At 43.9% G+C, this 27569-nt stretch overlaps 1 protein-coding gene and 1 long non-coding RNA gene across 6 annotated transcripts in view; both read left to right on the top strand.

Moving 5' to 3' along the window:
• Positions 1 to 27569, top strand: part of grip2b (glutamate receptor interacting protein 2b) — a 197487-nt gene that overhangs the window by 119864 nt on the left and 50054 nt on the right. For 4 of the 5 annotated variants that reach the window (XM_046385012.1, XM_046385010.1, XM_046385011.1 and 1 more), the window contains exon 1: positions 13537 to 13666. The exons of the other annotated variant lie outside the window; for it this stretch is intronic. In XM_046385012.1, the coding sequence (XP_046240968.1) occupies positions 13576 to 13666 (91 nt within the window). In that variant the 5' untranslated portion in view covers positions 13537 to 13575. Of the gene's footprint in view, positions 1 to 13536; positions 13667 to 27569 lie in introns of those variants that run through there. 5 annotated transcript variants of the gene reach the window in all.
• Positions 15754 to 17819, top strand: LOC124057004. Its single transcript, XR_006843048.1, has 3 exons — positions 15754 to 15934; positions 17246 to 17390; positions 17495 to 17819. It is a non-coding gene; the product is annotated as an uncharacterized LOC124057004 (long non-coding RNA).

The following is a 27569-nucleotide window of genomic DNA, read 5'->3' as shown; positions in this document are numbered from 1 at the left end:
GCCTGCTGAGCAGGAGAAGATGCAGGACACTGATAATTTTCATAATAATAATAATGATAAAAATACCCATTTCACCTTTTATTTCTTTTATTTCACTTATGCAACAATTACAGGAAAGTCCTTAATGCATGAGCACATTCTTAAAACCCCCTTTGCAAAGTTAAATTGACTTGTATTGATTGGTTAATGGTAGTGCGCTGCCATCTTCGGCATCATTACCGTTTGAAAGAAACAAATGACAGTTGACATATTGGCTCTGGTGCTGTTTAACACGGACGTCAATACATCATCTCATACATTAGCATGTAGCATCAATCACACTGAGGCCGTGCTGTGTTTTCACTGATTACATCCGCTGTGAGGCTTCACATGATGCTAATGCTGTAAATAAATTCAGCAGAAAACAAAGTCCTGGAAGAGACGCTCTGACCCAATAACTGACTTACAAACCCAAGATAAACAAAAAGGGAAACCAGACAGAGATTCTGAAATCTCCTCAGGTCTCATCTGATCAAACTGTGATCAGAAGCAGCCTAATGGATTTGGGTGCCTGCTGAACTTTTACTGCATACTTTAAACTACATACTTTTAATTTGTTTGGGGGTATTTACAGTGTGGCTCTTCTTTCTTATCAGCCCGTTAATGAGGTGACTAACTTTAAACAAAAAGATCCATAAGGTCTTTTTCAAAGGAGGTACGACATGGGAGACTCTGAGCTGTGTTTGGTCAGCGTGGACCGTGTTTGCTTTCAGAAGCTGGATGACAGTGAAGGAAGGCTCGGCTATGTGCTCCTCTCCAACACACAGTAAAGCCACTTCCTGTGCAAACTGTGGCTCTGTCACAGTGACGAAAAGGACACGCTGACTGCAGCGTCTTTTCAGTCACCAAACAAGGTGAAATACAAACAAATTGTTTTCTAAAGATCTTCTTTTTGATCCATGGTTGCTTGTATAACCGAGTAAAGAATGAAAGAATCACGGTGAGTTAGATCGTGACGTACAGTCTAGTGTCGTGCTGGTTCATTCAATAGAGGAGATCTGAAACCTGCACCACAATGAAGGGACCCCCAGCAGCAGATTAACGTGGGTTGTTCTCATCTCACTGTGGTAAAGTTTTAAAGACTGCATAATCCTATGTTCTGTATCTTTCAAGGTCACAGCAGGTATGGATACTTGGTCTAAAAAATGCTTTTGTCTTGCTGCATGGTAAACTGCAGCATGGTGGCCGTGTGACGTTTTGCAGCAAACATCTTTTTGTCACTTTGGCGATTTGGTCAGTTGCTGTCGGTGAGCGTGGCTCAGCTTTGTGTCTGCTGACACGATCACAGTTGTCTTTGTCTCCCTGTGAATCCCAGTGGAAGCATCTGCACTGTCCTGGGGGTTGTCACGAGGTCACAGTATGTTATTTTAAACATGCCTTCACAGACAGAAAGGAAGGACAGCTGAGTTTGGTCTGATGAGACGATCAAACTGTCGCGAACGGATGCACAACATGCGGCGTGCGTATGATGAATGTTTGATTGTGTCAGGGGAGATTTCTGACATATCTGGAGCAGAGACAGACAACATTTTGCTCATTAGAGGAAGAGGGAGGTGAGAGATGGATGACGAATGAGAGAGCAAGAGGGAGAGGACAGACAGATGGAGACGGATAGACAGATAGAAATAATTACCAACAGAAATAAGGAATAAAAGTGGCATGGGGGTTGATGAACTTGGCCAACATGAAGAAAAGACAGAAAGTAAGGAGATGATCATTAGGACTGAGAGAAGAGGTGTGCAAAGAGGGAGGATTAAGGAGATGTAGATAAATCCCGGTTCTCGGTTCTACATGAGAGAAAAGTGGAGGAACAGGAAGTGGAGAGAGACAAGTTGTGGCAATTAGGACTGTGTCAGTCCTCCAATCAAGTGCTAACACAATCATTACATAAGTGGGAAAGTGTTCAGTCTAATAATAATCACAATAATTCTATAATTACAGTCATTGCCATTTAGTTTAATTATGATAATTCTGCAATTATGGAACTGCAGCTTTTAAATGCGTCGGGGAAGCCGAGTCAGAAGAAACCGCGGAGAGCATAAATTCAGACAAGCTCACACAGTGCTGGGTGCTCCTTCCTTAAAGATGCATGGCGTATTTTTTTGGGGGGGAAGCAGATATGAGCCACAAGATGTTCATTTAGAAATTTAAAAAGAAAAGTGTGCTGTGAATGGAGCTGAGCCAACAGTAAGCCTGCGTCTTTGTACGCTTAGAGGAGGATCACTGGGGAAACGGCGTGACTTTCGAACTTCAAACGCACGCCAGCAGATCCAATTTCTCTGCGTGGACACTTTATGTATTCAGCGCTCAGACGTTGTGAAAGACTTGCTTGATATTTCAGGAGTTCTAATTTGCTTTCCAAAGCAGCTTTACATCTTTACAACGGAGACGCTCTTTTCTGAACCGGGATGGCTGACTGTAAACACGACCTTATCCATCCAGGCATTCTGCATCACTCCTAAAGCAGCCGTGAATCTCCACTACAGACAAACTGTTTCACTGTGAGCAAACGCTGCTTGCTGTCTTTGTCCTTATTTAACAAGTGGGTGCATTTACTGCTGTATTCAACTGGAGTGAGAGCACATCCCTCAGTTACCCAAAGCACACTGACATTATTACACTTTAAAATAGGCAAGAACACCTTATTATTGTTAATAGTTCATTTATAATTAAATAATAACAATTATTTAATCATCTTAATTTTAGTATATCGGTTCAAAAAGTATTTCAAGAACACAAGAATGTGGTAAATTGTCATGTTCTCTGCATGTGTGACTGGTTTTGGAAGGTTCAAAGGGGATCAAACTGACCCTGATGTCACCTTCATCAAATGTGCGAGACCTCTTTGTGGCGAAGCGAAGGCCTCTCTCACGCAAACCAATCAAGAACTCTTTAACCTGGACCAGGTGCACTGCCTGAGCAAGTTTGTGAAGCAGCAACCTTCAGCAACCCCCCACCAGCCCACGTCACTTCCTGTGCTGTTAACCTCTGCCACCCAATCAGCAATAAGAACTTTGAGTTGTGACAGGAAGAGGAGGGCCAGTCTGACCATGTGGACACAAAAACCTTAGTTCATCACAGACTCACGGAGGTGAATGCTCTCACACCACATTAGCTTAATAAAAGGACGCCCCGCCTGTCGGAGGTCAGCCGTGCATGCACATTCCCCTCCCGTCACGCCTCGTTATGGACGGCGCTGTTAACTCTGTGGAAAAGCCTTGTTTGTCTCAGCCCTCAGCCCGGTTTGTCGAGCTGATTCATCCCACGCTGCTCGCATGGCAGCGTCAGTTAAGTGTGAAGTTCACAGAATCATGAAGAGGGTTATCATCAGGACTGTAATACGGACAAAATGTTAAGACAAACAAAACGTTCCAGCCTTTTCTACTGATTTATCCACATTTTAGATCTGTTTGTGCTGTACTTTAGTGGCATTTTTACAATACTTAAAGCTTTATTTTGGGAAGCCATTTCACCTCGTAAGCTATATATTGTTCTATTTTCTTTTCCGTGAAATCAGCAGAAATTTGCCTCAGGAAAATACCTAAAAAAACTTTGGCACAAACAGAAAATAAAGACTATCTTGTTTAGCCCAGAATTCAGTCAAGAGTTTTTCCAGTGTGTTTCAAGGCCCTGTCTACTTCAGCTCCATGTTTATTAAACAGCACATTTCTAGTTCAGTTCATTTGTAGAGCGCACCAGAGACACCCAGTGATAAAAGTGAATGCACTGATTATACAAGAGCGAGTTAAGAAGCACAGCAAACGAAACCTGCAGCCGTCTTTGTTTCCTCCCTCGTGTCTCTCGTGTTCTGGTTCATTACCGGGCCCCACGTGACCCAGGTGAGTCCTGGCTTCTCCGATCCCACTGATCAAACACTGCAAACCGCCTCCCGTGTGAATAACTTCTGTACAGACGGGTACAACAACAGGCACGACAGAAGACAGTAAAACAAAATCTTTTCATTTGGACGTGCTGTCATTTTCTTCTTTAAACATATTTCATAGTTACAGTCTGAGAAAAACCTTACTGTTATCACGATACGTCTGCTTTCACCAGAAGGTAGCGAGACGTTTCAACAGTGTGTGACAGGACGCTCTTCACTTAAGCTGCAGAAGTCACCCGGTGGTGATGAAAGTTTTTGTTTATTGAAAGTAAAAATCCAAGTCTTGTTTTTTTGTTCATCTAAACTTATAAAATCAGTCTTGATGCAGTCCTCAAGTTTTTCTGCCCCTTTTTCATGAAATAAAAGCTGAAAATAACGAGCCCCGTATATCCTACCCAGCATGCTTCATTAACTGTGGCATCACTCTGTGTGTGTGTGTGTGTGTGTGTGTCTCCGCGATCCTAATTAAATCTAGCAGAGCTCACTAGGAATTCTTTATCTCTGTGTGCATATGTGTGTGTGTGTGTGTGTGTGTGTGTGCGTGTGTGTTCGATGCATCTATGGGATCCTTATTAACTGTGGCAGGACTTTTCCAGGATGCATGCAGAAAATCATGCGTGTCTCTATGTGAACTAACAGGGTTGTTCTACTGTGCGCATTTGAAAAAATAAATAAATTCAAAAAGGGCAGAGAGCAATGAGAAAGAAATAAAGAAAGCAGGATACAAGATAGAGGAAACGATAAGAAAAAGAAGAGGAGGGAACAAACAACAAACATGTCTGTTATAGCTGCATGCTAAATGCTCATGCACTTGTTTTATATGAATATGTGAGAGCAGAAGGGACATTATTGTCAAAACTGTACAGTATCAGATTCTGTTTAATAATATTATTTTAGAATTATATAAAAGAAATTACAGGATTTGTTTCAACAATATAATACGTCTGTCTGTCTTGAGACAAAGGTCAAATTTCAAGTAAAATGATTCAAATTATTCATGCGTCCTTGTCAAGCTGCAGTCAGAGCAGCATCAAAGCCTCAACTTAATCCATTACTCACAGAGTAATGTCTGTCTGTGGACATCTCAAATGAAGACACGTTTAAAGCTCGGGCGTTTGAGAAAAGTCTTTAGTTTTACATTTTAGGGGTGCGATGAGTCACGATCCTGTCATCCCGACACTCCACAACCAACCGGCTACCACTGCTGTGTCACACACTCATTTCTCCAACCTTTGGTTTCAATCTGACTCTCATTAAAGTGTCAGAAAATTCTGCCTGAGCTGAGAACAAAACAAACATGTTCACCATGGGTGCCGCCTGCTTGTGTCAGCCAACCTCATGGTGCATTCAGGGGCTGCGCGGAAGACTTTCTGCTGAAAGAATAATGAGGGAGAGAATGAATTAAGGCCTTCATCGCAGACGATGAGACAGAAGTGTGGCTGTGGGGTTGAAAAACCCTTGTTAAGTGTCTTTGCTGCAGGCCTCGTTCTTTCAGATGTTACTGTAGCTGTTCGATAAGACAGCATGTGGTCTTTGGAGCCTTCAGGGAGGGGTGATGTGGACAGGCAGGAGAGCCTCGTATTACTCAGTCTGTCCATCAGTGTCCATGTGATTTTCAGCAGGGCACTAAAACATCTCCATGTTTCCTCAGTGGGAGTCAGACCCAGAAATAAAACTGTTTACGATATGCTTTGAAGTTTCACGTGAAGAGAATTTTATGTTCTTATGGTCAAAACAAATGTCAGGAAGAACATTTTAGCTTCAGATTCACATTGTGGCAAATTGACATTATTTCTGAGCACTGAGAGGTTTCTAAGAATGTTTTGAAAGTTCATAAAATACAAAACTTCCGATAGGTTTGAGCAGCTTTATTAGTACTGAACACACCGACTGTGTCTATGGGAGTGACATCAGTATGCAGCAAACAGGACAAGTGGTTCCTAAAAATACAAAATAATGTGACATGTTTTGCTGTCTGCCTTTTTTGTTTCCGTTCTACCACTGGGGTCTGAATCTGGAGCTTTTTCAATACAACACATAGTGGACTGGTTGCCAAAATAAGACTTGATACTAATAAGAGTTCTTTATGTGGTTCGTAGCAAGGTGCAAATGGAGAAAATTTCTAATTGAGACTGGATTAGCAGGTGGAGTAATTTGATTTGAATGCTGTGGGCAAAACAAGCAGCTGCTAAATAGCTGGCTAAGTAATGAGTCTTAACCCTGTGCGGCTAAATGCTGGAGACTGATGGCTGGACGACGTGATGTTGTTGTTTAAAACTGATTCAAGCTGACGTAAGCACACGTCATGTGTTTGTTTTACAGGAAGAAAATGTGATTGAACCTCACAAGCACACAACCAGCAAATGCACTGATCAACCAAGATCAGATTTAATAAATTATGCATTCAACCCCGATTGCAGAATGAGTCATGCTTTTTATATAAAGAGAAAAGGGAACTAATAAATAATAAAATAATAATTAAAATAAATTGCCAAGAGGTGTGTGTGTGTGTGTGAGATGAACACTCGGCCGTTGTTTGATTAAATCCACTTGACACACCAGGTGGGCCGGAGTTAATCACCCTGAACTGACCTGAAGAAAAAAAGATCACACAGTGTAATTTTCTGAATAAATGGGGACAAAAAAACAAGTGAGAATTTTAGAGGAAAGAAGAAGTAAGTTATACTCCAAGTATTTCAAGTACTGCGTGTCTACAGGGCATTTTATATGACTCATCCGATGCAATTACACTGTAAGTTTGGAGGAGTTGCACAGAAAATCTCAGGATGTTACACAATAAGTCATGGGCTGCGTTATGCAGCCTTAACAAAGAAGAAAGTGTCATGCTGGGTGCTGCTAAGTGAGACTGATGAGAGGAGAAAATACAAAGAAAGAAGGAGATGATATCAAGGGCATGGGAAAGAAATACCAGACCATATTGTGCAGAACAAACACGGGCAGGAAACGAGAAAGAAAATGAGCTGCCTCCACATCAGCTGCTCGCCTCCCCTGAATCATGACTCATAGCGTGTCCTCGTGCAGCTCGATGGGTGCAGACAGGCTCTAACAGTGAGAGCTCAGCACTTGTTCACCATTAGAAGATAAAAGGTCAAAGACTTAAAGTTGCACATCGAATGAAGGGGATAAATGGAAATGTCACTACAGCTTTATTGTGGGATTTGTAAACCTGACGGCTCCCACCGACACCCACAGAGAAGTTAGACTGAGATATCAACACATCAGCTTCGCCTCTTTCGGACTTCTGTGCACGAATCCACAGTTTTCAGTGAGTGCGTCTACTCAGTGCCAGGACGGGGTGTGAGCTTTAGGGAGCATGTGCGAAACAAGCAGGAGTGATGGATGAAACGATGTTGGGCCAATGCGCCGTGCAGTTTGTCTTCCACGCAGCTGAGCATGCTCTGTTTGTCTCTGCACGCTGAGCAAACCTCTGCATTTACATACGGCTCATTCACACTGCACCGGTGAGGAATAGCGCGGGGAAGGACAAGCGTGTTTGACCTCATGAAATAAACATGAGGACTGCTTTTTTTAAAGAACGAAAAATTCATCTTACAGCTGATGTTTCAGCCATACTGAAGTGACTTTGAGCCACGTCTCAAACAACGGGTCAAAGGCAGGAAGGCCCAAACGTGTTCCTCTGCGCTGGAGAAACAGGAAGACGAGAACATGAGGACGATGATGAGGAAGGGGCTGATGATGGCTTTGACGTGAATGCAGCACAACAGTTCAGCTGGCTCGTTGTGCAGGCTCTCTGCCAGGCTAAACGCTGCTGAAGGCTGATCGTAATGCGGTGAAACGGGAGACGAGTGTGGGCCTCAGCTGTCCGAGGGTGAGAGGATTGAGCATCGAAGATTAAATGAAACCAGAATCTGCTTAATCCAGTTAACCAGACGCTGAGTGGAGCTTAAACCTGCAGTGCGGGACTTTGACACATAAGTGAGTTCACAACATGCAGAGTAAGTCTGTCACCGTCAGATGAATCGCTCCGTATTCCACCGCAAGGGCACACCAGCAGGGATGCATTTTATGTCAACCAGCAAAGACTGGATTCCCAGAGCTGAAGGTGGGGATGGAGTAGACTGCAGCAAACAGGAGTCCAGCAGAACCTGTGGGGTCAATGAGCATGTCAGCAGTGTTGGTGTAATTACTCTCAATGCCAGGAGGAGGAGACAAAAACTCCTCACTGCAGTTTTTAAAATTTATCTGTAGTTTAAAAACTAAGCAGGGTGATTTGTACCTCACGGTTACTTTATGCATCTAATGGCTCAAATTTCACAGGAACTGAGGAGCCAAAGGAACCAAATCAAGTCCCTTTAACACATTCCTGTTTACTCTTTCCATTACCTGTAAAGAGCAGTGAAGACTGGGCAAATAAGGAAGGTAATGAATTCAACAGTGAAGGCTGTGCTGAAGACGTGAAGACCGTGTCAGCAACACTTGGTGATGAGCATTTTCTGGCTTTGCTTCTGCTTCTGTATGTAACAGCAGTGAAAGAGCTCACAAATAAAGTTAGTTTTTGTTAGTTTCACTCAGCAGTGCGTGCTCACTGTGTGAATGAACCCCTGCTGTATGGAAGCTGCTGCAGCCACCAGGCTCGTGTTTGACTTGGCGGTTTAGAAGCTACTACCCTCAGAGTAAAAGCTTTTCTGGGTACATGAACTACAGTCAGGGATTCTGAGTTTCTGAACATGATGTGGGAACTTTGGAGGGTTTCTTACTGAAGCTTAGTGTGAAGGTCTGACGAACACTGACAGTAAAACAAGAGCAAAAGATGGGAGCTCGTCTTGGAAGCCCAAAACGCCAGCAGGAACCCTGCTAGCTTGTGGCTGTCATTCTTCTTTTTTGTTTTCAACATCTTGTCAACTGGAATATGCAAAATTGCATATAAATATCCCCTTAACTGCAGAGTAGAACTAATGGAAAAAGCCTTGTATCTGTGACGTGACAGTTTTTGGTCCGCAAATATGAGTGCATTTTTTATGTTTTGTGGAGCGTGTATACAGAACCCTTCATAACTTAAGCGTCCAACTCAATTCCAGTGTCTCAGTGTGTTTGTCTGCGTGTGTGAAAACATCAAACTACCAGGTTTCACTGTGCAGTTTGAGGTCACGCTGTCTTCCAGCAGATAAGAGATGAAAAAAATCACAGCAGGATTCAGAGCCAGCAGACTTCTGCATCCTTTCCCTCAGAGAGCCGCTCACTTCAGATGGTTCACTGTCGATGAAGGAGAAGATCAAAAGGCCTTTTCTCTTAGATGGTCGCGAGCTTTTTGAAAACTCCTCCTGGTGGCAGCACCTGTGTGACCAGCTGGTTTATTTGAAGCCCGTTGACATTAACTGAATTGAGGAAATTAGAAAGTAGAATTGAAAACAACGACGTGCTGTTGTTGCCTTTGTGGCCTCGATCAGCTCCCGTCTCGTCTGCTATTTTAAACTTTGTTAATGTATCCTCACTCTCTTTTTCAATCTTTACTAATATCTTCACACGTTAAGTGAGGCTGAACCCATCCTAAACAGCCGCCAGACCCACTGGGAGACAGGGTCAACAGCTCGCAGGTGTTCATGTCGCACCTGGGTACAGTAGCCTCTAAAGGTCCCCTTTCATACGAGCGAATGAGCGGCTGTTGTGTCTCAGCGATTGGAACTGTGGACTCAGTTGGAGAAAGTGGAGGCAGGAGAGTCGTGAGTGGAGCCGCCAGCAGAAGACAACAGGGTCTCACAGGACTTTGTGAAATGAGCAGAAACACAGAATTTGGGTGGTGGACACAGTGATAGCATGAACGTCACCAGGGGAGGATTGTGCGAGGACAAGACAAACCGGACTCATTTCAGCCGCAGGGCGTTGGGTTTACTTCTGGGAAGTAAAAAACCTGAGAGCCAAGTTTAAGGAACTTTACTCAGACAATCCTGAAAACTCATGAGGTGAGAGCTAAACTCAGAACAAGTTTAACGTCAAGCTACTTCCTGTTTCTATTCTTCTATGAAAGATTGAATTCAATTTCCATTTATAGTTCTTCACAGCTTTGCCAACCCGCAGGGAATACACATCTATAATTTCATTTTCATTCGTAATTTAGAACAAGTTTTCACAGTGAATGTGAACATTAAATGCTTCACATAACATCAGTGAAAATGGAATTCATTACCTCAGGTGCATCATAGCATGTGTAAAGTGTAGAGGATCTCCACAGTTACATTGTTAACCAGCCAAAGATTCAATACTTTTAACATATCTAAGTTGTTTTGTTTATATATATATATATATATATATATATAATCTGTCATTTCCCAGTGACTGGCGTGCAGTGGTGAATATCTAATCAAAGCATCCTGTGGTAGCTTTCTGCATTCTCCTCGTCCTCAGATATTTCACAGCTGACACATGAAGACATGAAAAGATTTCTTCCCTCAGACTTGTGAAACTTCTCCCTGTGAGCAGAGCCGCCGCCTGTAAAACACACCAGCCTGGTGACTACAGTTTTTTTTTTTAAACCTTTATGTTACCCAGCCAGTGTTGACGGAAATCATTTGTTGCTTGTTTATGGCAATGTCCTCCTTGATAATGTCAGCCTCCCACAGTTTGACAGCTCGGAGTCTGTTCATCCTTTGCACCAATCGGTAGGCGATACAAGCGTGTGTTGTTGCTCTGCTGAGTGTGAGAGTTTCAGATAGATAGATTGTGACCTCCACACTCTCTGACTCATTAGCGATAAACATTACAAAGACTGGAAATGCTCTATAAGGGAGAGAAAAGAGCAAATCTGGGGTACGATTCTACTGTCCAATACATAAGTCGAGTACTTGCTTTAGCATCATCATCATATCATGAACAATTCTCTGTGTAAATGTATGCAAAGAGAGCACACATTTTTGAAGTCAGACATCGTTCCTCTACATTACGGGTAATTACCTCTAAAAGTGTGCAGGCCTGCAGGCTTTCAAAGTTCACAGCAGAGCCTTTAAGCACTTGCTGATTGTGCAGTGGTACAGTTCTAAGCCCTTGCGGACTCAGCAGGAGTTTTTGAGTCTTTGCATCAGGGTTTAGCCTGTCTGGTTAGCCATATGATGGTCTGGCAACCTGTCCTTGTCTTCTCCTGGTGCCCAGTGCATGTTGGGATATGTCAGAGCCTGTTCAGACCTGCTGTTAGCATACATCCTGAGTGATCTGATCCCAAGAAGACAGCTCTGAGCAGGACAGGTCTGAATGCTCCCACGACTCATTGAGGAGGCTTTTGAGATCTGACTGTTCAGACCACATTTGGTGGTGGTCTGGGCCACATGTGACCACATTGTTTTAGCAGTGTGTACAGGAGTGTGTCCCGGGCAGTACTGAAGGACTACCTCTCAACAACAAGACACCACAACAGCAGGCTGAATGGATAACACATCGACTGTTTTCTGGTGACCACAACATCCCCAAACTCATTTAAAACTGTGCAATTTTGAGTGAGGAGGAACTTAATAAACTTACAAAACAGCTACAGAAAATTCTAAATCAATTGGGCCTCCTTGTAAATGTGGCATGCATCTCTCATGAAAAGTGTCAGATTGTGTCAGCATCACTGTACCTGCCTGTCTGCTCCGCGTCGTACCTGCCAACATTTAGCAGCCGTTTGAACGCGCTGTTTCACCTGATTTCACCATTTTCAGCAGCTTTATGAAAGAAGACATCATTTTATCGATGTCACACTCTACAAATACAATGAATGGTAACCAGTATAGGCTGCTACTTTGTCACTGTGAGACTCCCTTAAAAAATCACTCAGGTTTGTAAGTTACCTGAGTTAAGAGCTAGAAGAAACACTCTAAACCGTGTGGAATTATTCAGACATGTGTGTGTGTGTCATGTGTGTTCACCTGAGACACATGTGGAGACATGGAGGTATGCCAGGTGTGAACTGCTGGACTTAGCTGTCCACTCGTGGTTGGATCACCCAGGACGGATGTTAACACGAGGCCTGAACAGGCTCTGAGTTTCAGCCTCCCTAAGCAGCACGAAGCAGGTGAAAAAAAACCCAAATGAGGGATTTGGAGTGCAGACGGTCAGATTAAGAGTCGCTGTCCAGGGTGCTGAAGTTCACACAGAAGCCCCGTTGGTCTTTTCTGTCCTGTCTGTCTAACGCAAACTGCTAGCAAATGTGGTTCATTTCAAACTCAGCTGAGGGGATCGACCGTCTCCTCGTGTTGGTGTGGTTTGTTTGTGACCGAGTGCAAGTGCACAGGTGTTAAACTGCATGGGATTTGTGTCAGGAAGCATTCTGGCTAAGTTCCATATTTAAAGGAAAGGCCAGAGACTGTGTTGCTTTTGCCGCAGTATCCTGAAAATGAAATCGTGAAAAAGAGAGAGAAGAGAAAGACCGTGAGGAGCTTTTTCGCCACCCAGAGCAGAAGTAAAAGGTTGTAAACTAACTGCCAGCAGACACACTGATGTAAAATGAAAACCTGCGAGCTACTGGACGTCACCAGGCGTCACACTGTGGAAAACTAAACCGTCACTTAGCCTTAACTAGCAAGGCTACTGGTTTCTGTCATCTGTAGGCCAGCAGCCAGATTGCTGGCAGGAGTAGCCAAAATGTGTGGATATACTGTGCATTCAGTCCATAAACCAAATGAAAATACTGCCATGAATACATTATTTTGTGCACAGCAAACAAAGCAGCAGGGCAGAGAAGCAGAGCAGGCTGGTGAGGAAAAAGGTGAAGGTTCAGGGTTTCAGGTGAGGTCCTAATTATGAATTCCAGTTTGCAGCTGTAGGGGATATAAAGAAATGTTGGCTACCTTTGGGTTTTGGTCCTGGGGTTGATCGGGCCGGGATGTTTGCCTGCCTTCGCTCAGTGTGTGCTGGGAAACGCACCAGGCCCCGACTCCCGTGCCCACCCTGAGTGACCCTTGGCTGGAGTCGGTTATGTTGGGTGGATGGACAGGATGTAGCTGTGTGCTGAGGGAGAGAGCATCTCTTGGTTTCATGTCACTTCAAGCGACATCGGTCACCTTATGATCACCAACTGACAGGGGAGCCAAGAAATAAGTCATGATCTGGTGGGTTTCAGTGAGGGAAGCTTTCATCTTTTGGCTGCACTCGTTCTCACACACACACACACACACACACACACACACACACACACACACACACACACATACAAGCCCACTAGACACAGACTCTGAAGAGTGAGAAAAAAACTAGGGCATCAAAAGTCCCGAAGGCTTTGAGCTACAATTTTTTGCATAATCAGGGGAGAGGGCGAGGGGAAGAGACAGAGAGGGAGAAAGAATGCTGTAATTAAATTAGTGCATAAAGAAAACGAGGAGGAGAACGTGTGAAAACACGGATATCAGCTCTGTCAGAGCAGAAGCAGACTGGAAGCAGCAGACTGAGAACAGACCTGATTAAAGTCGATTACAGAGACGGCTTCTTCTCCTGAGTGCGCTCTTCTGAAAGGAGTGTGAAAACACACACACACACACACACGCACAGCCTACAGTTCAGCTGGAGTCAACAGGGAGGAGGAGGAGGAGGAGGGGTCCCTCTGAGAGAGTAAAGAGACAAGAGGAGGCTGAGACAGACACAGAGAGAGAGAGAGAGAGCTGCACACTGATAGAAGTTCTTCCTTCCTCTTCCTCCTCCGCTCTTCCATGAGAAGAGACTCTCCATCCAGTCTGGAACCGGTGTGGGGGAAAATGCTTTTTCTTCAGGCTATATTGAAGAGAAGGCTGCTGCAGAAAGGTAACAGAAACGCGTGTCTTTCTCTTCATTGTCGTGCTCATTAGTTCACCGTTTTCTCGCTTTCGGCTGCACCTTGAAACTTCCCAAACGGCTCCAGGCTTCTTTCCCCCCGCACGCCTGCTGCCATCGATCACCGTCTGATTGACTGAGTGATCTCTTTGTGGTGCCTTTTTCAGCCTGCTGAGCCCCCCGCTCAGGTGTGCGTCTCTCACTTTCTATCCGCTGATGTACGCCGCTGGATGGTTTGTCAGTCACCGTGTAACGCGGTGTTGTTGCGCGGAAGAGGACGCTCCTTTACCGCTTGTGTTACCGTCACCGCCTCCACCAACAGTCCTGAAGTATCCCACCACCTCCTCCCCTAAACTGACTTGTTTGTCTTGCTTTGCCTGAGATCGATTGTGTTATAGGTTCGTCCTGTGATATTTCTGTAAGGACTTAAAGTGTCTGCGCGCCAAACGCTCCTCTTTCATCAAGTTCTTAAGTATTTCTGCTTGATCTTGGAGATTAGTTCCGAGTTATGCTGACATATGGAATTAGCCTCATTAATCTGATTATGTATTATCGTAACACTGTGTTTCCATATTCAGCACTTTAAGACTTTTCTCCTCAAAAGTCACTCCGTGACTAAATAGTGACCTAAACATGTGTTTTAAATGGCAACTCTTTTGTTTAATGTGGTTGTAATTCGATAATGTTGAGTTTTTATATGGACTTGCTTTACCATGTGGTGATGCCGTGAGTGCTAAGCTGCTGATTAAATGTGGAGTTTATTTTTTGTGATTATGTTTTTACTCTCCAGATGATGTTTTGACTTGTTTCGTGGTTTTGTGATCGTATGATTTCTGCAGCAGACGTTGAAGCCTGTGCATGTGGCCCCTCCAGTCGCCCCTGCTTGTGTTTGTAGGAGAGAGTCGTGCAGTTTTTCCCCTCTTCCTCTTCTGCTGATTTATTTATGAATTTGGGGATCCGTGGCTTTGAAGTGAAGCCTGCAGACGCAGTGGAAAAGGAGGCAAATAGGGACAAAACGCCGCCTATCGGCCTATCAGGCGCACTGCAGCCCGTCCTGTGAGCGCCGTCGTCTCAGCAACAATCTGAATGCCCACAGGAGGTAGCAGTTGGAAGTTGACTTTATTGCTAGGGAGTGTAGGGGATAAATCACTGCCATATTTTCTGCATCTATCTGGTTAGTAACTGTGCAGGGTTTTCTGAAGGTGTCACAGTTCCCCTTCTGAACTATAGTTCAGTATATTCTAAAGCCTGAAGACTCTCGCCAACTAGAAACCAGATTATCAGGATAACTTCTGACAGCAGAGGAGAACAAATCTGGCAGTTTACTGCAGTGAGTCTGCAGCGATGTCTGTGACAGTGAATGTAACAGCGCACATATGAGTGCACCACACAGAGGATGCGTGTGATAATGAGGACTGACTTTTGTGCCTTTCATAGGAGACGGCATCTTCCAGTTCGACGGAGGAGAACAAGCTTCTCCTTTAAAGTATCGGCGACATTACAGTGAAAAAATCAGAGTTCAGAACCACACAGCCGTCACTGCTGGAGGAGTCCAGATTTGTCTCCTGAAATAAGATGTCTGCCCAAACACAGACATGCCCTGTGCACAATCACACAGCAACCCCAGGACTACAACGTGCTTTTAGAAAGCAGCTTAACAGCCTGATCGTCAGTGTTTGAAAAAGGTACCATAAAATGTAATTTGTTCAAGTGGAAAACAATTAGCTGAGTTTCAGAGTTCATTAAAAGTTTCATCTTGTAGCTTAAATTACCAAAGAGGTTGGCACTGTTTTAAAATGAGTGCATTTGGATAAATTAACTTTGCTCTTCCTGGTATATTTTTTTTACAGTATTAAAAAATTAACACGAAATTTGATTGTGAAGAAAGAAGGTATAAAGCTGACAATGTTCCCACTGGGAAAGAGTTGAGCACTAACCAGCCAAGCACTAATCCTGTCATCCTCATCCTGAAATTAACTTTCATCACAAAGAAAATAACAAATTGACACCATGTTGTTGCTCCTGTTTGTGGTTACAAAAAAAGAGAAAAAGCTCAACCACCTGCTGTTTACAGGACATAACAGTTAAGCACCATAATGACATGGATGACAAAACCCCGCATGGACACTGTGTTATGGGGAGGTCGGAGGTCTTAAGCAGGATCAGAAGGTCGGCCGTTCAGCGTCTTGGTCTGTGATGCTGTGTGGCTGCCAGCACAAAGAACCTGAACCCATTTTCACCCTGTGCCACCATGTTCCTGTGAGTAAGAAACGCTCCTTTGTTCAGCCTCAGAAAAACGCCTGGTCCCTCTGCAGTAAGCTGGTATCAGTCCACACTGTGGCTCTGTGTTGTCGTGCTGCAGGGGCTACAGGTTGTCTCTGATTTCTTTTTCTCTTTTTTCCACCAATTCAAAGTCTCTGTGAAGCTTAATAATTCCAAAACCTGCAGGTTTGCCTGTGAAGTCACATCAAACCTATTACATTCTGAACCTCAGGGAATAACTAACCAGTGGCTTTGAAAACGGCGTCTCTTCTGCTCTCCAGATGATGGTTGTTCTACAGATTAGCTGCCCGTCCACTGGGAGCCTTCACAAGGTGTCTGCAGGCTCCACAGGCATGAAACTCACACTTAATAAGACAAAACATAAAAAAATACTAATTTGTGAAAAGCAAAGCATGATATCTTAATGCCATTTGTGAAGCTATTAAGTGATGCTACTCAACCAATCAAATCCATGCATTCAGATAAGCATTACGACTCCACTCAGTTAGTTAGATACAATGTGATATGAGAGACAACAGCTGGAGAAATAAGTGAGTCCAAGAAAAGTAAGTTCAGATTACATGTTTTAAGTAGCCAGAGCTTTTAATCAGGTGTGGACAGACTCTGCCATGTTCTCTCGTCGCACGGGCAGTTTGAAACCAGCATGTCTCAGTATTTACGGCACCTTAGTGATTACTAAAAGCAACATAGTCAAGTGCCACGAGTAGACAAAGTTCAGGTCATCTTCTGAGCAAACTTACCTGCTCAAATCTGATCCGAGGGCACAGAAAGACAAATGGGATTGAATCATCAAGTTTGACATTGTGATGGTCTGGACCTTTGCTAGAGAAGTTTTTCCCTCACTGGAACTCTTTGAATTTTCAGGGAATATCAGGATCAGAATTCCTTTATTTATCCCCGAAGGGAAATTCTTTTTCGTACAGACATTGCACTTGCAGTTTTCTTGACCAAGAAAGAAAAGTGAAAGATATAAAAATAAGATAAACAAAAGCAAGATAAGTACAAATCTAACAGATACAGGTATTTACATGTGTTAAAAATCTAAAAATACAGGTATTTACATGTGTAAAACCATATATACACTGTATATATAAAAGTTTGTGTGTCCGTCACAGTGCAGAGTTTAACAGTTTGATGGCGACAGGCAGGAATAATTTCCTGTGTCGCTCTGTGGTGCATCGTGGGAGTCAGAGTCTAAGGCCCCCCTTCTGTCACTTTTGTCTTGGATATATAATATCCTCTCGCTGGGTGGGATTACAGCTGTGTGTATTACCTTTTACGTTTCAGTGGAGAGTTTTATTGGGAACCGTTTAATGGAGACGGAAGGTGGTCCCCCTCACACTTCACTGTGTGAAACAGCATTTCCTCTGACAGAATCGGTCTGAAACTTCAACGCTGTCAAAACCCAAACCTGCACTGCGGTCAAGCTAAGGTCAGGCTGGTATTTTTTCACGCACAAGTTACATTTAAGGCTTTTATTATGCAGAAATCTATTCATGTGTTGGCGATGTGCATAGCTTTTATTTTGCTCTACAGAATGTGTAAATGAGGGGCTCCTGGCGCACAGGAAGTTACAGACATGACAGCTGAATGACAGCATCTAAATTATTCAGCAGTAATAAGAAGCTGATTGACGACTGAGCCGAGTGTCCAACTCACTGAGTCCAAGTGGAAGTTGAGCTGAGATGACTAATATGACTCAAATATACATCACAATCTCGTCTTTTCTTGTTGTACATAAATCTTTCTGGAGAGTTTTAAACTTCTCTAAATGTCCATAACTTCATCGCACCGTCTGTCTGCATCTCTTTGTCTCCTGCCTTCAGCTTCTGGCTTTGCTCCATCACATCATTTTTCTTTGTCATTTGCAGCAGTTTCAGGTTCTTCAGTTATGTAATATTCATCACATCCTGACTGTGATGAATACTTCAGCTACATTAATACACAGTCATGGCTTTGTCCACAGTGTGGATGCAGACCTGATGATGCTGTGCATTCAGCCGCTTAAATCCTGACTTCTCAGAAGATATTTTCAGATCTCATGAATGCATTTTGCCTACATCTCTCTCGTTCTCTCTCTCTTCTCGTTTTACCTCTCTGCATTTTTCTTCCTCTCTTCCTCCATCCTTCCCTGTGTTCCCTCTCTTCCTGTCTACCCCTTTTCCTCTACTCCCTCTCTCCCTCCGTCGCTCCTCTCAGCAATGCAGATGTGCTTTCTTTGATTTTGTCACCAGAGATTAATTAGCACTTTATTAGGAGTCCTATTTATACCTCCAAACGGGAGCGGGAAAAGGAGAGAGCGAGAGAGAAAGAAACGAGGGAGAAAAGGGAATGTGGGAGTGACAGACTGATAGACTGAGGGAGAAACTGAGTGAAGAAACGCTGAATGTGGTGAGATAGGAGGAAGAGATGGAAAGAAGAGATCGAAGCGGGCCACAAGTGAAAGCGAGAGGGAGGGAAGAGGAAATATGAGAAACATGCAGCATAGAAAGAGAGGCAGGGAGAAAAGTTAAGTGCAGAAATGTAAAGAGTCAGCAGAGGGTGAGAATAAAGAAAGATATGGTGGGGAAAGAGGTGAGAGGATACAGGACTCTTACTTTGAAGGAGTGTTGAAATAGAAGTAAATGAATGTATTGGTAAAGAACAAATGATCAGTGCTGTCATTTCGCCTGCAAGGCGAATCTTGGCAAGAGGGACTGAGGTAGAAGGTGAGAAGACCGTGAGAACAAAGGATATGGAGGAAAGATTGTGAGAGTGAGACAAAAATGAATGAAAGATAGGGGAGAAATAAAAAAAAAAAAGCAGGTGGGAGGCTCAGGTGAAGGTAAATTCACTCAGAAGGGAAGGGTGAGAAGCAGAGACTGGAGAAAGAAAGACTGAACTACCAGTTGAAGAAATGCTTTTAGGAAGAACTGAATTGGTGGAGTGAGAGAAGATGGAGAGTGTCAGAGAAGAAGGAGGGTAAAGAGATATGTGGTGATGACTGCTGGAGGGATGATGGGGAGATGGAGAGTGAGATGATGAACCATATTCAGCCATGGAGGGATTATACTGCAGTGAAAAACAATCCGCAAAAACTAAACTCCCTCTGATTCTGAAATTCTGTGTGGAAATCGTTGCAAAGCTTCAGGCTTTGAGACAAAAGTGGTAAACATGTAAAAAAAATTAGCTTTTTGGTATTAATTTGCTGTTGAATAAAATATAAGTGCACTAGCACAGTTTGTGCCATCCAGGAAGGCATCTTCAGCAACACTTCACACCAGCGTAAGACAGGAGAGCAACTTCGGAAGAGTTTGCCCAATTTTTATTTTTCTAATATTCGCTCCAAAGTTGTTGTCAAACTCTTGCATAGCAACTGGAATGATGTAATTCTTGGGTTTGCCTGCTCTCCCTGTATGTTGCCAGCAGCTACAACATGTTAGCCAAGGGAGAGTGAAAATTTTGATCATCTGACTCGTGCAGAAAGTCAGGTGATGCAAAATTTTGTGGTCATCTTGGGTTCGTGTTTGGTCATATTGGACTCCAGTGATGATTAGGAAAGGTAGAGGAGTATCCACATGGAAGCTACTCCTTCATCTCCAGCTGTCATATTTTTGCCAATAGCTATCTTCATTGCCTGTGTTTGTGGTTTTAATGGTTATTAGCTCGTGCAGGTGCTTAAGGCTCACCTGGTCCCAGACCTCTGAATCACAGTCAGCACCTCTGATTTATTTGCAATTTTGTGCTTATTGGTGGTTGTTTCGCTGGCGTTAGAAACAAGGGACCCATCAGATCTTTGTAGCTGTACGCTCGAGTCGCCACCATAAAATGTCGCCTCTGTTGGCTTCTGCAAACCACAGATATGTTAGTTGAAGATGACCACGGCCACATACAACCACAAACACGATTACCAATGAAGTTTATTGTAACAGACAGAAGTTTAGAAGAGCGCAGTTGCTTTTTAACATAAAGGATGAAAGTACAACAACTTTTGAAACCTATTAGAAAACCTTTCTTTTTTAAACAGTGCAGTCAGGTGTAAGACGTATTATCTACTGCCCTATTCACTCCTTCAACAGTGACAGAAAGTTCAAAGAAAACACCCCATCCACAATAAGACCAGAGGACCTGCCAGACTCTATGGGACAAACAGTGAAAGAACACTTTGCATCTGATCGTGGCAAAAATGCATACTAGAGCAGGCGTGTGAAATAAATCCATCTAAGTGATTAATTTTTTGGCAAAAATTTGACTTTCACTTTTGCTTTTGGCTTGAGAGAGCTGACTGCAGGCTCTTGAGATGAGCCCACTTCAGCATGCTAACCATCTGTCAGGTACAAGCTGCAGCAGGACAGTCAGCTTCAAGAGGGTGGAAGAGTCGAGGAGGAGGCTTCACGGTGCACTTTAGGAACAAACAACAGAAGCTGCATTTATTGCTTATGCATATCAGCAGCACTGTCTGTTTGGTGCTGTCACGATGCAAGCGTTGAAGTCCAGCGAGAGAACAAGCCAAAAAATGATGGAAGCCAACCAGGAAAGACAAAGTAAAACGAGAGACACTAACAGAAAAAGAAAGGGAAAGCAAAGATAACTCATATCAGAAAAATAGAGAATAGAGAAAATAAAATAAGAAAAAACAGCCATGAAGACATAAGAGAGAATGAGTAAAATAGAAAAGAAGGGGTAACAAGGGGGGAGAATAAGGCTGAAACACCAGAGTGACAGGCAGAGAGGAGTAAAGACTGGAAAAATGACAGGGAGTTTAAAAGAAGAAAAACTGCCTTCGGGACATGAGAAAGAGCAAAATAGAAAGAGGGAGGAGGAACCAAATCGGATCGAAATGAAAGAGGGAGAAGGAGAGAGAGGAAGAGAGAGAGAAATCGAGGAAATGATGACAGGTTGTGTTGCATGTTGGGGTAAAGAACGAAGGCAGCGACAAGTGTCAGTGTTGTTTGGTGGTAAAAGGCAGATAAGGACCCCGGCTGACGCTTTCAAGAGGCCCTTTCAGAAACCTTTTCAAAAACCGTTGTTTGGCCTTTCTCAGCTCCCGCAGTCAGCTGCCAGAAACAACAATAGGTTCAAAACTCAAAAAAAAAAAGCCAAAAGAGACAGACAGACAGAAGGAGAGACGGAGGCTTCACACTTTGGGTGTGCTGGCCTCATTACGTCAAGGCAGGGTTACAAGAGAGCAAAAGGGGAAAGCAGAGCGACGAAGGGGGTGGAGTAATATTTAGAAAGACTGAAATAAGAAGTGACGGACAGAAGGGATGAGATGACTGGAAGGACAGGAGAAACGCGTGAAACAATGTGCAGCCGTTATGTTGCATAGTAAGGACAGCAGATATTCATTTCATCGGAAGTCAGACTTCCATGAGCAGAAAAACGACAGAAAAAATGCTTAAAATGATCTATGATTACATTTTCCTGACTGGAAATGCCTCATGCCATACAAATGATAACTGCTGCGTCAGATAAGCCAAACTGATGCTTTAAAAGGGCCAAAAGTCTCAGTTAAAGGAAGGGAATTGTTTTGAGAACGCATGAACTTCTTAATAGACTTTGTTCTGTCGGCTCCATAAATCACCTTCAGGTCTGGATCTGCTCCACACTCACTTCCACACAGCTCATAGAAACACTGAGGTGGAAGGCCTGCAGAAGTTTTTATTTCCTGAGCATTCTGGAACCGGAGTGATCGCTGACCTGCTTTGGAAGCAAAATAATATGATGCATGTATTTTAATCAGAGTGGCCATGTTGAAAAGCCGAAGTAGGCCACAGGGATCCAAGACGTGGATGAAATGAGGAAAAGCTAATTAACTGAGTGAGAAAATTATAATATTGTGCTGTAGATGAAGCATGAAATCGAGCCATTGGTTTATGGTTATCAAAATCTATGGAAAAAATAATCTAACTGAACACTGCCTTGATGATGTGGATGATGAGCAGGGCCGTCTGCATGTCTTCCGCCTGCGTTGCTGCATGTTCCTCTGAATGCTAATATACTGCGTATGGTTTGTATGTTAAGGAAAGACGCAGAGCAAGCGGGACCGAGAGATTCCATAGGCCAGCAATGAAAAGAAGAGGCAGATTCAAATTAAATTCCAACATAAGAACTGGAGCCAGTCTCAGTCATAGCACGAGCAGTGGTTTGTAAAACTCAAGCGGCTCACGCTTTTCACGTTTGCAGTTCATGTTTCACAGGCCTAAAAAGGCGAATGTGGCCGCAGCTACTGGAAGGGCAACCATAAAGATGTCAGTCAGGGCGTGAGAAGGCTGCACAGTAGTAAGTCAGCACGTCCTCGTAGAGTAGTACACTATAGTGCTGATATAGTAGTTGTGTATAATAGTAAGAATCACCAGTTTTTGGAGTCATTATAGCCTTTTGTGTTGAACATCCGTCCTAAGAAGAAACAATAAAAACCATCCTGCTCTTTCTGTGTGTAATCCAGACGTGGTGGCCTGAATCCAGCAGGAGGAAACAAAGACAAAAGACAATATAAAAGAGAAAGAGCAGAGGAGGGAGAATTGAGAGAGTGAATTATGAGAGGACTGACAGGTAGGGTAGCTGGAAAGGCAGAAAGCCGTGATTCCACCGAGGAGGAGCAGAAAACAGGTTTGGGGTTAATTTGCATTTCAAACTCGCCCGACATTCAGCCTGCGATGCCAGAAACCTGCTGATTTGCACTCTCTCTCCCTCTCCATCTATCTCATTTCATCTTGGTCTCAATTTTTCTTATTTAATGCAGTTTTTTTACTGGCTATTTTCTCTCTCTCTTGCACATTAATTTAGTCTTTGGGTGTGTTTCATTCTTTCAGTCTCCATGTGTCCCCCTGCTTTCTCATTTCTGTCTGCCCTCTTAACTGCCCGTCGTTTGCTTTTCCTCCCTCCATCTGTTTTTCCTCCTGCTTCGTCCTTGTCTTAGGGCAGACAGTAGCACCTCAGCTCTACAGTAAATTAGTTCAGTTGTTAGTTTTTCAAATGTGGAACATTTTTTTGAAGATGTCAGTGGATGATTCAGGTTCTGGATTTTGGCCCGGACTGTTGGCTCACTGACTTTTGGTTATTGTGTCAGTACTTGTTGAGGCTTTTCTCTGTTTAATTTTGTGTGATGCAGGCAATTTGTTGAAAATATGAGTAGGCTTGGATGTGCAGGAGCTTCTGTTATTTGCTTAATTAGTTTTTAGCTATAATGAAACAGTTTCCAGCAGATGTTGTTCTTTGGGAATGTGGTGCAATGCGGGCTTCTTTAAAGTTAAAGAAATCTCTCTCAGTGCTCCCCCTTTCCCCTCTCTTTGTCACCTTTCTCTTCTCTTATACCAGCCTTTTTCTCTCCCTCTCTTAGTTTTCAGTCCTTAACCCCACGCTGTCATCCCCCTTTTTTATTTCTCTTTCCGTCTTCTGTTTGACTTGGTTGTCCTTTTCTGTCTCTTTTGTTGCTGTCGTACAGTTTTGTTAGTCTCCATCTGTCCTCATTTGTCTCCTGCAGCGCAGAGTGCTATTAGAGTGATAGAATGAAGATGCACAGCAGGGGGAGATATAGACTCAGAGAGAGGGAGAAACAGAGGCTATTAAAGGGAGGGAAAATGAAAAGAGCAGCAGTCGAGTGAAGTGAAAATGAGACGGAAAGGGTTGCAACATGAGAGACTGATCTTCAAACCACAATGAAAAGCTGAACCCCATTGCATCTTTAAGCAAATTGAGCTATGATCCAGTACTGTTTGGCAGGTATTTCAGTTACACAAACTATATAGACAAAAGTATTGGGGCACCTGACCGTCACACCAACAGGGACTTTAATGACGTCTCATTCTAAACTCACAGACAGCTCTGCAGCTCTAACAGCTTCCACTCTTCTGTGAAGGCTTTCCACAACATGTTGGAGTGTTTCTGTGGGAATTTGTGCCCATTCATGCAGTAGAGCATTTGTGAGGTCACACACTGATGTTGGACCAAAAGGCCTGGCTCACAATCTCCGTTCCAGTTCATCCCAAAGGTGTTGGATGGGGTTGAGGTCAGGGCTCTGTGTGGGCCAGTCAAGTTCTTCCACACCAAACTCATCCAACCATGTCTTTATGGAGCTTTGCTTTGTGCACTGGGGCACAGTCATGCTGGAATTTTGTAACCGTCCTGAGCTGAAGATCTCGCTCTGCAGCAGCAGCGACAGACGTCGTCCAACAGCTGACCTGCTGAGCACACACCCTCACTGCCAGGCTGGGTGGACTTTTCAGACTGATGTACATTCGTGATGGCTGTTTTGCTTGCGTTTATGTGATTATGGCATTTAACAGAGTTGTTTATGTTTGTATTTATCAGTTAAAAAAAACATGCCAAGGGAGCTTGTGAGCGTTCACACCTGCAGTATCTCCCAAGTGGGAGTGCAGACAGTCACAATGTAGTTACTCCTTTTCCAACTTCACCTTTAAGCTTTGACTTAATTTTATTCAAATCATTTGGAGCTTCAGTCTAAGAACGACTGCAACTCTCTGACTTTGAGAGTGTGTGTGTGTGTGTGTGTCCTTGTCTAGACGCTTGTATGTGTGTGCATAAGTTTTCTTAACCAGCTGTCTCCTGTGTGTGTGTGTGTGTGTGTGTGTGTGTGTTGGAAGCGGTCGCTCCATGCGTAATAACTGCACGCGTGTGTGCGTTCACGTGCCTGAATGTGCGTGTCAATGTGCATGTGTGTTTCCTCCACCGAGCCACAGGAGGCCATCATTTGCCACTTCAAAGTACTTACCCATAATCCTCGGAGTGTGGATTCATTTGCACTTGAAACCCGCAGAACGAGGGAGAGGGAGAAGGAGGGAAAAGGAGAGCAAGAGAGCAAACGAGATACAGACACAGGATGAGAAAAACTCTGACCGTGTGCAACACAAAATGTCATCTCGAGTGGCTCGGGTGAGTGAACGTGTGTGTGCGTGTGTGTGTGTGTGTGTGTGTGTGTTTGTGTGTGTGTGTGTGTGTGTTTGTGTGTGTGTGTGTGTGTGCGGGTGTGTGTGTGTTTTTGGGGGGGGGGCAAGCTGACATGACTCATTTTCCTGACTGCTCATTTTTGCCTTCTTCCACCTCTTCCTTCTTATGGAGCCTTGACGAAAGCTCTCACTGAGATGCCCAAACACACACTCACTAAAGCATTAACACTGATGCGCGCACACACACACACACACACACACACACAAAATTGGCCGACCCACATATCCACACTCACACATCAGACTTAATCACTCACAGATGCAGATAAATACACAGATTCATGCATAATACACACTTATTGTGACGGTAACAGGGATGCACACACACACACACACACACACACACACACACACACACACACACACAGATGAGTGCACAAGCTAATCTCTTTCGGCACACAGGTTTTAAGAGTAGAGAGCTAAGAAAGTGGGTTTTTTTCTGTCTCAATAGGCCAGCAGTGACTTTCCATCCTCCTCTGAATAACTTCACTTTGCTGCTGCCTCACCTGCTGTGTGTGTGTGTGTGTGTGTGCGTGTGTGTGTGTGTGTGCGTGTGTGTGTGTTAGAGACTGAAAGACGAGCTCACCTTCTGCCTCTCTTAAGTCTTTTCCTTCCAGAGACAAACAGACGTCTGCTTCTTGTCTCATCTTTTGATTGCCTTTATTCACATTTTTGTTTTATTCCATGGTGTTTTAAACGTGTCTTAATCCATATAAGATAATACCTTGAATTAATTTTGCTTCATTTTGGTCAGATGTACTGAGTTGACCATTTGAAGAAGTCTACGTTCACTGTGTTCGGGTTGTCGGCCTGCGTGCTGTGCTGTAGGGTGACTGTAACGGTGTAATGGACTGTAATCCAGTACAGGACTTGGATTCCATGTCATGTTTTGTTCTGAACTCTCTAGTAAAGGAAAAACTGTGCTACTGTTTTTCTACAAAACAGTAGCACATATTTCAAAACGTTCAAAGCCTTGAAGCCAAACAACAAATATTTTCAGGCTGGTCTGACAGTCTGTGCACAACCAAACTCCACATATAAACACAGACAAAGATGGAACTCAAAGATATTTTTGGTTGCTTTTTGATTAGAGTTCTCTCCTTTGGCGGATCGTATCAAAGTTTGCTGATCAGCTGCAGTGCAGATGGACAGCAAAGATCCCGCCAGCGTCTCCACCATGTATTATGTACAGTTGAGACAAGATCTGCAGGGTTAAGATGAAAGTACTATGAGAAGAAAGCCACCATAACCATACAAATACATCCTATGACTACTGGTTTGGCAGTGAACTAGAAAAAGTACAGACTGAATAACAATAACAAGTGCATTTTTTGACTTTTGCACAAACAACGCAAGAAAATTACTAAGCAAAATGAAAGAGAAGCTTTTTTATTCTTCTTTGCAACTCAAAGGCTCCCATTTTGTTTGATGGCTCGAGATGCGTCACAGAGCCGAGCGAGACTTCACAGCTGAAACGGACTGACAGACGAGAGAGTTCATTTCGCACTTCATTCAGATCCGATGCGTAAATTTGGCGGATGAAGGTGTGTTTTCTTGTCCTCTAAACACACTGATGTCTTTCCAGCAGGCGGACTCTCCGTAAATGCTCAGTTTACTGTGGACCTGTCCAGCCACACAGATGGCACAGGCACCTGTTTCCTTCAGAAATGCACTGAAAACACCTTGCTGCTGTGGACACGTGGATTTAAAGCCGGGGTCGGTAATGTGTTCTGGAGAGACTGCTGTTAGTGAACGCTCACCAAACATTTCCCCAACACTAACATGCTGGCTTGGCAGCTGTGAGCACGAACAACAGCCAGTTCTTTATGCGCTTTATGATCTTGTTGGGCGTTTCTTCTGTATGTCTGAGGTCGCTGAGTACGGTGAGCGAAGGCGACGACGCCTCAAGTGAAGCAGCCTTGTTTTCCTGCACATCTGCACACACATCTGCAGTACGATGTGGAGCAGATCAATAACTGATAATAATGGTGATAATAATTAAAACTAGATGTGTCATCGCTCAGGGGTTGGCTGGTTTGAAGAACGACTCGGAAGCTGTAGCTGTCGCTGTAGTGGCAGTTGATGAATGGACTTGAATGGAAGACAGTTTATTTGTGTGAGATATCTTGATTTTTTTTTAAAAAAAACAAGTATGTGCACAAATGAGTGAATTTGGGGGGTTTCTGAATCACTTTACTCAGATTGCTCTTGAACACAACACGCATCAGCAGCTGTATCAAGCAGGCTACCGAGCAGGCCGTTGGCGTGTGTTCACCTGAAACACGCTGCAGCGAAGCGTGCCTCATTTACATTATGAAAATGTGACACGTTCAACTACTCAAAAAGGCGAAAACGTGCCTGCACGGTTGCGTGCGTCGCTGGCGTCGGCTGCTGTGACTGATTTGTAGCTCGACGAGACGGAGCGATGTGACTCAGAGGCTCTGCTGATGTAGAGATGAGGACTCGAGCTGTTTGGGATGAATGTAGGTCAGCCTGCGCAGGGCGAGCGACCTTCGTGATGAACTGACCGAGAGAGAGAGAGAGAGAGAGTGAGGCCAATGAGGGTTATTAGTGTCTCTGCCCCCTCGCCCAGCCAGGAGACAGAGAGGCTGTGTGTGTGTGTGTGTGTGTGCGTGTGTGTGTGTGCTTTACTTTGATGATTG

The sequence above is a fragment of the Scatophagus argus genome, chromosome 3, assembly GCF_020382885.2.
Source record: "Scatophagus argus isolate fScaArg1 chromosome 3, fScaArg1.pri, whole genome shotgun sequence".
In the NCBI taxonomy this organism is placed as follows: domain Eukaryota; kingdom Metazoa; phylum Chordata; class Actinopteri; family Scatophagidae; genus Scatophagus; species Scatophagus argus.
Note: the sequence above shows the minus strand (reverse complement) of the source record. Positions and strands in the feature narration are given on the sequence as shown.